Genomic DNA, 13,619 nt, shown 5'->3' with positions numbered 1-13,619 from the left:
AATATTTTTTTTTCCGTGTACTTTAATTATTCTATCACAGAATATAGCTAAATATTACGAAATATACATCTAATATCTATATTATTGAGAGAAAATAAGAAAAACTTAGTCCATGCCATGTCTCTATGATAATAATTGATGATTTTATAAAATTACGGGCATAAAAATTTTTAAAAACTCTGAGATTAGATACTGGATTTTTTTCGTATCAATAAAAGACAACAGCTTTTTGGTAAACCCACGAAATTTAATCAGTTTTTTGTATTTTTCATCGTAGTTGATATATCTTAGGAAAAAATAATGTATCGATGACTTACAAAAAATTAGATCGTGTAGATTTTTTTTGTAAATCCTATAATTAACACAATTTTTGAAATCGATTGGTTTTCGAATTAATGAAAACATCTGAAAATAAATTGTTAAGACCTTAGTAAACGAGCAAATCAAATTTACTAAATTTGGTAGTGATACTCGGGCAGCCACGTAGTAACTGTGGGTTGCTCGTTTTTATTATTCTTCAGACTTTAATTTTATTTTTAGTTTTAGTATATTCAAAATTTAGATTTTATTTTTTTTGCAGCACAAATGTTTGTGTTCTCTTTAAATTTTTATTCAAGTTTTTAACCAACAATTGTTTACATATTTAAAGATTTAGTGTTGGAAAAGAAAAAATATTTTTTATTTATCTATGAGAGATAATAAAAAATATCAAAATGTAAAGTTTAGCTTTCATAAAATTTTATTTTTAAAATAGGCATAAAAAAATTTTAATTATTTTCAAATCATTATGATTTATTATTATATAAGTATTTAACTGATTATTTTCGCTACCTGGTAGTCAAAATGGTACATTGTGTTGAACGAAAAGAAACAGAGTGAACTCATACGAGAACTGACATCATACGAATGCTTAGTAAAATCAATGATTCAAAATTTCCAAGGGATTTCTTTATCCCAATGAAAATTACTTGATTCAAATTAGTGTTCTATTTGCTAAGTTAATTTTTCAGCTCAAGAATGTTTACTCTTGAAAAAAATTTTTTTTTATCAGTATAGGGTAGAAGTACCATTTGTGGCCACTGCTCCATTTTTGGACATTTGATATTTTATTTTAATTAATGAAAAAGTGTAAAATAAAATTACCATTTTAATAGCGGGTTAAAAGTTTCTTCAAATACATTTTAAAAATCAATTTTGTCATTGCGTCTTTTACAAATTATTTTATTTAAATTTTTCAAGTGTCCAAAATTGGCTCTAAAGTGGCCAAAAACGGTACCTCTACCCTAGCTTTGGTATATAATAAGATTACTGTAGTGATCTATTTTAGTTTCATATGCGATATTATTTTATTGCTACTATGACTATACTTCACTCTACCATAACGAACTTAAATATATCCGGGTAAAAATATTTGGCCATAATCACGCCGAAATAATAGAATTTTATTCAAGGAAACCTAAATTTGGCCGAAATCTCGCTGAAGCTGTCGAATTTCATTGAAAGACTTCGGAAGTTTGCCGATAAATTGAGTCGGCCTATGTTCGGTTTTTTAAATTCAATTATCGGCTAGTTTTCAGATTCGTGTTCACTACCTGGGCCTTTTTTCGGCCGAGAAAAAATTTTATTATTATTTTGGCTTGAAATTTTTTTACTCGGTAGCTAAACGAGTATCGCGACAGTCAGAAAATTGCATTGCGCTGGTCAATGGTATGTTGTGCGATAAGGTTGAAAACAAAACGATTTCCGACCAGAGTGAAGTTGACTACCCAAGCCTTGGACAAGGGCATCGACCGCAGTTCGTCCTGTTTCAAATCGTATCTTATCTTGTTTACACACTACATTTTTCATGGTTACCTGCATTGGAACTTAAAGTCTCAGTGTCAGCAGTCAGTCAGAAACAGTATCATGAAAAGTAATTTTTTTTTCCGTGTAGCTGAACAGATCTTGAAATTTTTAGTTTCAATGCAGGTGATAAGAAAATTAATATACCAACTACGATAAAGGTTGGGTAGGACGTCCCAATTAGATATTTCGTCAGTGCCGCGCTTGTTAAAACAAGCTTATTTTCAACCAATCCGAGGTAGCGGGTTTAAATGTATTGGTTTCTTCCTTGAGGAACAAATCGACTTATATAAAACCACTAAATTAATTTTTTATTTGGCTTAAGTTCTGTCAGAATATCGTTTGTTTTTTAGAAATGTCATAAAAACTTTACTCAATCAAGCTGACTTACACGATTTATCTTAAATTGATTCGTTTGACTGACTTCTGACATCGAAACTCTAAATTACTTTGAAACAAGTACTCAGAGCTATCTGACATGTAATAAATTTTAAGCCACCGAAATTTTACAAGTATGATTATTGCCAACCACAGCTGGGGCAAAAAAACCTCCCACTTGTTTTAAATTATGTTGTTTCATCCCTCATCACACATTACATCGTTGTTACAAAATGCATTTGCTGGAAATTTTTACGACTTTTCGACGATAAATCAAAATAAATATTCATTTTGTTTTTTAAGCAAAAATGTCACTGATAGGTCTAAAAAAATTTACATTTTATGTTAATTTTTTCAAAGTATACTTATACTAAAATATGAATAAAAAATTTACTAAGTTACAATCAATTGAGTAACAACCGGCAGCACGATCGCTAAAATGCAATAAAATCTTGAACGCGTTTTTTTTAATGAGTTTTTTTGACCATGTTCTAGTGAATACTCGAACTTATGATCCGATTTCAAATTTTTTTGGAAATTTTCGTATCACAGGGACCAAGTCTATGCTATGCGTGATCGAAAAAAAAAGGTCTTAAAAATAAACTTTGCTGCCATTTTCTGAAAAAAGGTCATGCATAACGATAGTGATTTTCATATTGGTATGAAAAATTATAATTGTTTCATTTTCGGATAACTTTTCATCAAAATGTTAATCAGACAATGTTGGTAATTTTTAATATTTTATCCTTGAAGAAAAAATTGGGCATCGGTTGGCCAGTCCCAAAACTTCCCGCTGTTTCCGAGCTCAAGGAGCTCGAAAAGACCATTGCTCCCCTGTTTTTTTGAGCTTTTCAAGCTCAGAAAAGTTACGTTTGATGTTGAAATTGGGAATTTTAGAATCGAAAATAATTAATGAATGAGCGTTTTTAAATATTTATCTACGATTATGTTCAATAAAAAAAAAAAAGTATATTCAGACAGAAATAAATATAAGTGATCAAAGTAAGGATTTAAATGAGTTTTGACTTTAGTCAGAGCAATAATATATGAAATATCCGAGAAAAATATTAAAAACTGTGTTTTTTCAATTTTTTTGTTGACAATATTATTTAAACTGAAGAATGAGTTACATTACATTACGTGGTAATCGAAAGAGACCAGAAAGACAAAGAGTTGTTATGATTTTGAATATATTTTAGTACATTATAATATGATTTACTTGGGAAAAATTACATAAAATGTTATTTTTTTAACTTTTCGACGCCGATATCTTTTGAAATAATGAACCGCTTTTGATGTTCGAGGCGTCAATCGGCGCGTTTAATTACATTCTAGAACTGATTAAATTTTGGAAACGTTCTCCAACGATATCTCTCGAACGAATCAGCTGATTGAGATGGTTGAGGCGGCAATCGATGCGTATTATCAAGTTCTAGAGCTGATTAGATTTTGAAGTCGATCATTGGAGTCGTTTCTGAGAAATTGAAAAAAAACTAAAAAAAAAATTTTCTTTTTCGTAATTCGCAAATATTTTCGTGTCTACTCGATCAAATGATCTGAAACTCTTAGGAAAGTTGACCTCGTATGGAAAAAGTATATTTCACCATACCTGCACTGAAAGTTTAAATTCCTACCCTGTTTTGAGGGAAGAAGGTCTTTTATGAGAAAACAAATGACAAAAATTAGCGGATGCGCCATTCTTTCCATAAACGGCGGCAAAAATAAAACTCAGGTACAGATCTGGTGGAAAATTATGAAAATCAATTATCGACTGACTTCGAGGATCTTTTCGGCACTTGAATATAAAAAAATTATTCAAAAATTTCATTAATAATATTGCAAGATGATGAACACTTGAATGATTTTTCTTTTATTGAACATGAGAATAGAATTTTATTCAAACCTTCAGCACTCCCGTATTTTTTAGTGTCTCGCTTGCACTACAGCGACATCCTATAATTTGAATAGTGTCCTGTGAGCAAAATGTTCATAACAAGAGTGCGGGTTAATAACTTACATTCTCTGTGTACAATCTCTGATCAAGTATATTTTCAATCAATGAATTTTTCAAAAAAAGTCAGAAAAATTTTCGAAAAATTATTTGTTTATATTTAAAATAAAACAATTAAATGAAAATAAATTGAAAAGAAAACTATCGAAGTTATGACACAGTATATTGCGTGGCAAGGGATAAAATGAGACAATTTCAGACGAGGGCGAAGTTGACGGCCTGAGCCGAAAGCGAGAGCTGACATCATCCAACGCTCAGAAATTAATTTAGCGGGCAGACATTATTGAGTTTCTTCCCGAGGAAAATTGAAATACTAAATTGCATTGTTTTGAAATTGGCTTGTTCAGCTCACAGTTTCACTGCAGGTGATACGAAATAGTATATTATGTGGCAAAGGATGAAACAAAACGATTTCAGACAAAGATAAGTTTCGCTGCCCGAGCCGAAGGAGATAGTTGGTATCATACAAACTTTTGAACCGTCTTTTTTTACCGTATCTCACACTATATTCTTCATAATTACTTGCATTGAAGCTCAGAGTTTTAAGATCTGGAGTTAGTCGTAACGCGACAACTATAAAACTAGACGTTTTCTAGTCCAAAGAAGAAATCGGTTATTTTTCACTCGATTAATCGCAGTGGTATGAAATCTGCTTGACTTTGACAGCTAAGAAAGCATTAAAACACCCAAATACGATTAATTAATAAGGAATCGCGTCATATTTTTGAAACTATGAATATTCACCATTTCTAGACCAACATGTTCTACTCGGATAATTTTTACTTTTCCATGTATTTTTAATTATACAGTTCAATTTATTTTATTTTATCGTTTTTTTCTTTATTTTTTTTTTTTATAGCTGACTTCTGTGAATCATGCAGGAAATCTTCTCATAAATAACCAATCAACAAACTCCACGGGACCAGTTACTAAACCAATAGTAACCCAATCTAATGCAATGCCCATCGATCACGGTATGGGATATAAATAATTAACAGTTTATTTATAATTAACATATTTTTTATGTATGTATAAAAAAATGTAATTTAAATAAACTTATAATTAGGTGGTAATCAACAAGGACCCGGAGCTGCCACTGTAACTGGGCCTCAAGGAATTGCAATATCAAGTCATACCTCAATGCCGGCTCAACCATCGAGACCAACAGCGTTAGCAACGGCAGCACCGATGAAGAAAAAAACACCACCACCCCCAGCGACAACTTCAAATCCACCAACGCCTTCGGTGTCAGTACCAACCCCACCTCCTAGTGTAACACCGACAAATGCAAATGCATCAGTAACATCACCAATGATATCTCAAGCAACGACAATAGGAACTTTTCCACCGATAAATACGATATCCGCTAATACTGAAACTACGATCAATCAACCAGATCTTATGCAGCCTTATAATCCTTTAGGTATTTATTATTTACAAAAAAATAATAAATAAAAATATTCTTTGGATTTATTATAATTATTAAAATTTTATATTAATTAGGATCTATAACAACAAGTCAGTCTTCGGTAGACATGAATATGAGTGGCGCAAAAAAGGAAACAGGACACGTATCAATGGTTCAAAATATTCATCAGACGACAGGAAATAATGCAAATGTTAATTTAATGACAGAAATTAAAAATTCAGTTAATATGATGCCAACAAATATGCCATCAAATTTATTAAGCAATATTGGTATGGGAAATATTAATCTTAATTTACAACAAAATCTTGGATCAGCATTGTCATTACAAAATCAATTGGAAAATATGATTAATTCAACGCAACTAAATAATATACAAAATGCTCACAACATGGTAATGAATAACCAGCAGCATTCAAATGGTTTTTCAAACATGAAACGTGAAAATTCACCGTCTATGATGAATAACAATGGCATACCCGGTTTAAATATGCCAATGAATATATCAACCATGGCATCTATATTTGATCCAGTTGCACCAATGGTTTCTATGCCAATGCAAATCCCTCAATTGTCTGTCAAAAAAGATGAACGGCCTCAAATAACCCAAACTCAAGCACCTCACAAACCTATGGATGGTAAGTCATCATATTTATTTATATGTTTTTTGTTTTACAATACAGTACTACCTCTGTAAGTTACGAATTTTCTCATGTTTACAACCTTTGCTTAACCCTAAGCTCAAAAAAAAAATTATCCAACTATAGTCCAGTCGCAACTCCGAAATAAAAAACTCGAAATTTGTTTGAAGGTCTGTGATGTCACCCCCTTCCCCTCCTTTCCAAATATAGAAGTCACCCCAGAGATTAATAAGAAAAAAAATTCACATAAAAAAGTATAAGAAATTTTACGAAATGTCTAAGCTTAAATAGACTGAATTTTTACACGAATACGTCACTGAAGTATAAAAAAATGTGTACCTGTAGTTGCACTGCTTACACTAATTCCTGACGGTCCCGAAGCTTTGTAACTTACAGAGTTAGTACTGCAATTTATTTAGTAATTAACAATTTTTTTTTGTTTTTGTTTTTGTTTTCCTTATTAAAAACAACAGTAATTAATAACACTAACTAATGCTTTACTAATAAAATCTTAAAACTAAATTTCTTTAGCGGGAGCTTTCTTTGCAGAGATGAATTCATTAGGAATGCCAGCGATGAGCAATCACTCTAGCACCCAAATATTGCCTGACAAAAAAATGACACCGCCTGATTCGAAAAATTCAGCGGCTAATTTTGCATCGGCTTTTAAAAATAAGGTAATTAAAATTATTATTTTTTTTATATATGTTATAGATAAATTGAAACAAATTTTTCTGATCGTAAATATATTAATATAAATTATTTAAAAAAAAAAAATAGACTGCTGAACAAAATGTTAAAAATGCATCGTCATGGTCGTCGTTGGCCCAATCTTCGAGTCCACAATCAGCTGCAGGAAGTAATATAAAAAGAGATTCTTCAAGAGACTCTTTCTTATCGTTCAAGAAGCAAGCCAAAGAAAAACAAGACAGGGTAAATTTTTATTTAATTTATTTTATGTATTTATGCACGAAGAATGATTCAAGTCGGCTGCATAATTTTTTATATCTAATTTTATTAATTTATTCAACATTAATAATAATAATATTAATTAGGGACAAGATTTTTGCCTTAATTTTTAAATGAACTATTCACATGTTTGATATTGCCGCGAAAATATTTGTTTTATCAAAAAAGTTTTCAAACAAAAGTTGTAGAAAATTTAATTCTCTAAAATAAATCTCTCGTATGATTTTTTTAAACGACCAATATTTTCATCGTAATTCCAAAATTAAGTTTCATAATGAGTGATTCAAATTTTTGATAATTACAAAAATCGTAATTTTGAAATTACGGCTTTTTTATTAGTCCCAAGAAAAAATTACAAGAGACATTTTTTTATAAAATTTAATTTTCTACAACTTTTGTTCAAAAAATTTTTTTATACGACCAATATTTTTGCCGTAATATCAAAAATTTCGCACCATTAATTATTGATTATTATTTTTAATTAAAAGCAAAAATCCTGATCCCAATAATAATAAATTATTAATTATTAATTTTATAAAAATATTTAGCAACGCGCATTATTGGAGCAACAAGAGTTGCGAAGACAACAAAAAGAACAAGAGAGATTGCGCCAGGAACATGAACGAAGAAGAGAACGTGATGAAGAAGATGCCATCGACAAAGTATTGAAAAATGTTGGTGATCAACAAGGAATAACCATAACAGCAACATCACGTGCAGAAGAAATGAAAGTCTCGACTGAAACTGATAGTAACAGTCCAAGTCATTCAACCAATCATGACAAAGCTGCAGCCGAACGTGAACGTCAAAGGCTGCGGGAACAAGATAGACGGCGTCGTGAAGCGGTGAGTTTTTTTTATTTTTTAAATACCAACCAACTGATAAAGTTAATGAATAAACAAAATTTAAAAAAAAACCTTTCATTAAAATTATTAATAAGATTTTAAATAAATTTTTAATTATTAAAGCAAAAAGACTCATTACCCGGTCACTTTTTGTCAGAGTGATATTAAACCACTCAACATAAATTGCAAATTATATAAAAAATCTTTTTTTTTAGTTTTTAAATTTTACAATAAAATTTTAATTTCAAGAATAATTTTGATAATTAGTTTTTAAAATAAAGTCGTTGAGTAGACCCACCGTCGCTCACTTGAAGTTGTGATGGTGATGGCCCTATACTCCCTCAAAGACAATATTAATTGAACCATCATAAGTTTATTCATTTGGAGAATAATTTATAAAATATGTAACAATTATTCTAGAATTTTTTCTAACGAATGTTAATTCTCAGCCCCCACTTTTTAAAAATATTCATTGACTATCAACTGTCATAACCGTCTTCAAGGGCATGTTTAGAAACTTACTCTGGAAGAGAAAGATGCAACTTCTGCGTTTATAAATATTATCTGGTTAAATCAGAGGAACAATTAGAGGAAAATGCAGTATCTGGTATTCTTTCGTTTCTCTAGTTTTAGTTAAAACCACGTGGCTTTTCATTTACTCACTGTTTGGTTAGATATTTATCAATCTCCAGGGTATTTTTCTGAACACGCCCTAAATTTTAATAATTAATTTAAAAAATGACAATAGATTAAAAATAAAAAATACTTACATCCGTTATCAATGAGGAGTGGAACGAAATTTGGTAAATAAATTTTAGCCTACAAAATTTGAAAATTCTAATTCTATGACATCAAGATTTTACTAAAATTTATTTCCCAAATTTCGTTTGATAACAACTGGAAATAATTTTTTTTTAAATCTATATCTCAGAATCTTTAATTATCATTAATTTTTTTTTTTAATTAATTAATAAAATTTGAATACTGATATGGGAATTGAAAATGATTGAATATTTTTGAAAAGTGGGCCGGCTGATCAGGATTTTAAAAACAGTCAGTTGATTTAAATTAATAACTAATTATCAATAATCTAAAATGTATTAATCAGTTGCGTAAGTGAGCGACTATTGCTCCTGATCGGGTTTCGGGTCTTTAACTTTATTTCATTCCTATAAAAATATTGTATTATTATTTTGTTTATTCATAACATGTTTACAGAATATGAAAATAAAATACAATAGCTGAGAAATAAAAAAATCAACCATAATTTTGAAGCTATTTTAAGTTTAAAGAATTTGTTTTGAGGGACTAGAAAAGAATAGGATTATTTGTTATTTCAGAATGCAAACAAGATTGACATGAACATGCAGAGCGACTTGATGGCTGCATTTGAAGAAACATTATAATAATGTAAATGCTCACAGCTCGTAAAGACTCAAATTAATACCTTGCGGGACTTGGAAGAAGCGTTTTGCCGCTGGACGATAATAATCAACTACTGAATTTTTTTTTGTTAATATAATATATATATATTTCAATATTATTATTACCATTATTAAAGCAATTAATTAATATGATGATTGTAATAAATATACCGTGAAGAATAGTCAAGATAATAATTATTTTAATCTGTTTCATGGAATTTATTGTCTACGGATTAATTGCTAAAACGATAGTAAAATATTTTATTATATCCAGGCAAATTAAAATTCAGATAATTATATATATAAATATATTAATTTTTATTTTATTATTATTATTATTATTATTTTCCTTAGTTAAAATTTATTTCTTCGGCACAATAATTATTTTTAATTAATTATTGCGGTTGTGTAGTTGGACGAACACTTGAGTGTGACCATAATATGTAATTTAAAAAAATATAAACACACTAATTAACTAAAAAATGAAATAACATACAAGTATATATGTTTTGAAAATAAAACTACACAATGTTGGGGAAATAAGTAGTGATTATTGTGAGTGTATTAAATTGAATGTGTGATTGATGAGCAGGATGATGACGAAATAACGTTAAATAAAAAATATAATAAAATAATAGTGGACGTTGTGTATATTTAGTTAAGTTTTGTATTTTTCCACATTCAGTCCATCAATCATTGAACTTGCATATACAGAAAATCGATTTTTGTCAGTAGCATTAGCGTATTAAACTCTTGCTATTAGATATTATTATTATTATTAATTTATAAACTTGAAACTTGTTAAATTATAAATACACGAATCATTATTATCTAACACGAATAAATAAATATTATAGAGATCATGATCATTGACGAAATTAATTCATATGTGACATATATACCGAAGTGGACGATAAATAAATAAAACTTGATAATTGATCGTTTTGATCAGAAAAAAATTAAATATTCGCTTAAAAAAAAATAAATAAATAAATGAAGCTGTCAATTAAAATAAAAATATTTGAGAGTTTGATTGCGCAGATAAATATTTCTTGGCGCAGTAAAGTTTTATTCGCCCCAAGAAAAATTTTGCATTATGAATTGAAAACAATTATTTTATTGACCCAAGAAATGATTTGTGTCTGCGGCTTGTGGCGTAATTTGATGTAATATATTCGTATATTTAATACGACGTGTAGCCCAGAACTATATATTTAAATTATTGAATTTATTTTACATGTAATTTAATAAATAAATCTGGGATACTATAAAGTAATTGAGTAAATACAATAAAATATATATAATACTGTTTGTATATATATAATAATAATAATAATAATAATAATAATAATAAAGAAAGAAAGAAAATATTTAGAAGAAGCGTCTTTGCTCGCGTCTTGCAATATTTATTACACTTGATAAGTGTGTAATTGATAATTAGTAATTATTTCTTTTTCTAATTGATAGAAATATTTGTATTAAAATGAAAAAAAATTTTAAAAAGTACAAAAATACTAATAATTTATCGAAGTAAAAAAAATTTTAAGAATCATTCGTCCGAATCGAAGTTTGTTTAAAAATAATTATATAATTAAACGTTTAAAGAAAATGTTATTATTTAGTAATGCTGTTAGAATAAATATAAAGTTAATATGTGAATTGTAAAATATTAAATTATTTCTTAAGAAAAGTAGAAAATTTTCTTTTTTTTTCTAAGTATTTAAGTTTACTTTATTTTTTTTTTTATTTATTTTTATTTGTTCCTTTTAATGACATTCTGTAATTTCATATTACTAACATTAATTGAGCATTAATTATATTGTCAATTAAATTTTGTTATAAAAACTAAAAAAAAACAAATAATATTATATATTATTAAAGTATATAAGTAGCATTTTAATTTCTTATTAAACTTTATTTAATTTATATTAAAACCTGTATTATATTTTTAAAAATAATATATTACCATAGACTCTGCATCAAGTAAAATAGTTATATATTTTTTCCTTCCGTAATTTACAATAATAATTATATTCCTTCAGTACTTTGATGGAGAATCTACTGTGTAATTTTAATTTTATTATTATTATTAATTATTAATTTCTCCTTAAAAAATATGACCTGAAGTTAACAGACAATTAACAATTTTTTGATTTTTTTCTTTGACAATTAAAAAAAAAAAAAAACTAAAAATATGCACATGTAGAAAATTAAAAAAACCACAGGTGCAATTTTTTAAAATATTTTTTTTTATACTTTATCATTTGAAAAAAAAATCCAAAAATTATTAAACGTCGGCTGACTTCAGTATCACTAAAAAAAAAAATATATATATATACACAAAATTAATTTTTTGATATTTTCTAGTAGGCGCGACATTGTCATGCTTCTTCTCACAAAAAAATAAAAAAACAAAAAAAATAAATAAACGAATAAATAAAACTAGAAAAAAAGGATGAAAATGATTTAAATAAAATGCGATAAAATATTAAGTACGCAAAGTATAATAATCATATACACATTAATTGATATGTGTATCAGTCAGTTTATAGTTTTAATAATAGCAAGTAGGCCGTCATCTAACAATTAATTATCGTAATATATATCAGCATAAAAACAAATAATAAAATAAACTGTAAATGTGGAAGGATATATAAGTATAAAATATAAATAACGGCCGCCATTTAAATTTAATAATAAAAAAGATAAATATTAACGTTTTATTTTAACGTTATTTATTTAACTGGAAGCGCGTTATTTCATTTTATTATAATAATAGTAATAATAATAATAAAAAAAAACTCAGGTATTCGTCTTCGCTTATGAAGTTATTGGTTTGTAATATATTTAATCAATTGATTATTATAATAAATAAAAAACTAAACCGTTCATTGATAACTCAATCGTTGAGGTCTGGCTTCCAGTAATTAGAAAAAAAAAAAAAAAAAAAAAAAAAAAAATAAGATTTATATGATAAAACGTATCGTGTTTTTCTTCTCTACATTTAAATTACATAAATATATTGTTATTAATTATTAATCGTTATTGTACGAAATCATTAATTATTATTATTATTATTATTATTTTGTTTCATTTATTCGAGTGTTGATAAATTAATTATTAATTTAAAATGCTAATTATCGAATTAGACATAAAGATTTAAAAATGTAACCATTGTAAAAAAAAAAAAAAAAAGTTAATGGTACTACCCGAGGTGATGTTTGTTCTGCAACTCATGAAAAAAAAAGAATAATAACTAAAAATAATAATAATAAATAACAAAGTTAACAAACAATATGTTTAGTATTTTAAAAAAAAAATTATGTGTGATAGGTATTAATAGATGTATAAATATGAAGATTTGTAAATGTAAATATAGGAGAAAAAAAAGTAAAATCATTGGCAGCAAATAACATTCTTATGTATAATAAATTTATAAAAAAATAATACAAACGATTATTGATAATTACCAATTATAATTTGATTCTTGTGAGGGATAAGATTTTTAATAATAATTAAATTGAAAAGGAGGCCGATAGACAGATTGTGTAACTTATTAGATCTCAGCGTAAGATTTATTGTAGCATTATTAATTTTTAAATAATAAGTAAACACCAAAATCATTATCCGCTGTATCAAAATAAATAAAAATAATAATTTTTATATAAGTACCTATGGGCGCACATAATTTTCAATGGCACATAAAATTTTAGCGACAATTAAATGAAAAAAAAAAAACAAAAAAAAATGTTATTAAATATAAACTTAATATTAATTAGTACTAATAATAAAATGGTTGTACATAAATAATAATAAAAACTGAATAAATGGCTAAAATATTTAAAAAAAAAAGTACTGTTGTTAAGTTAAAGACAAGTATAATTTATTCAATTATACACTTACCTATTTTTCCACCTTATTTTGAATTTTCATATTTTTTTTTTTTTACTAATGACTAAAATTTTAATTTACTCACTTAATTTTTATTAATAATATTGATACAAATTTTTAGTAATTTTTGTCTACTTTTTTTTTGTTTTGTTTATTGAAATTTAAGATGTAATATTAGAATTTAAAGAAATT

General features: G+C 27.1%; 1 protein-coding gene across 6 annotated transcripts in view; it reads left to right on the top strand.

The window, feature by feature from the left end:
• The window catches only part of LOC130668568 (bromodomain-containing protein 4-like), a 28,791-nt gene extending 15,497 nt beyond the window's left edge, over positions 1 to 13,294 (top strand). For 5 of the 6 annotated variants that reach the window (XM_057470914.1, XM_057470910.1, XM_057470911.1 and 2 more), the window contains 7 exons: positions 5,091 to 5,205; positions 5,298 to 5,654; positions 5,735 to 6,295; positions 6,830 to 6,975; positions 7,079 to 7,231; positions 7,816 to 8,112; positions 9,453 to 13,294. In XM_057470914.1, coding sequence (XP_057326897.1) covers positions 5,091 to 5,205; positions 5,298 to 5,654; positions 5,735 to 6,295; positions 6,830 to 6,975; positions 7,079 to 7,231; positions 7,816 to 8,112; positions 9,453 to 9,518 — 1,695 coding nt within the window. In that variant the 3' untranslated portion in view covers positions 9,519 to 13,294. The remainder of the gene's footprint in view (positions 1 to 5,090; positions 5,206 to 5,297; positions 5,655 to 5,734; positions 6,296 to 6,829; positions 6,976 to 7,078; positions 7,232 to 7,815; positions 8,113 to 9,452) is intronic. The other variant, XM_057470909.1, reaches the window with a different exon arrangement.
• Positions 13,295 to 13,619: the final 325 nt, after the last annotated feature.

The sequence above is a fragment of the Microplitis mediator genome, chromosome 5, assembly GCF_029852145.1.
Source record: "Microplitis mediator isolate UGA2020A chromosome 5, iyMicMedi2.1, whole genome shotgun sequence".
In the NCBI taxonomy this organism is placed as follows: Eukaryota; Metazoa; Arthropoda; class Insecta; order Hymenoptera; family Braconidae; genus Microplitis; species Microplitis mediator.
Note: the sequence above shows the minus strand (reverse complement) of the source record. Positions and strands in the feature narration are given on the sequence as shown.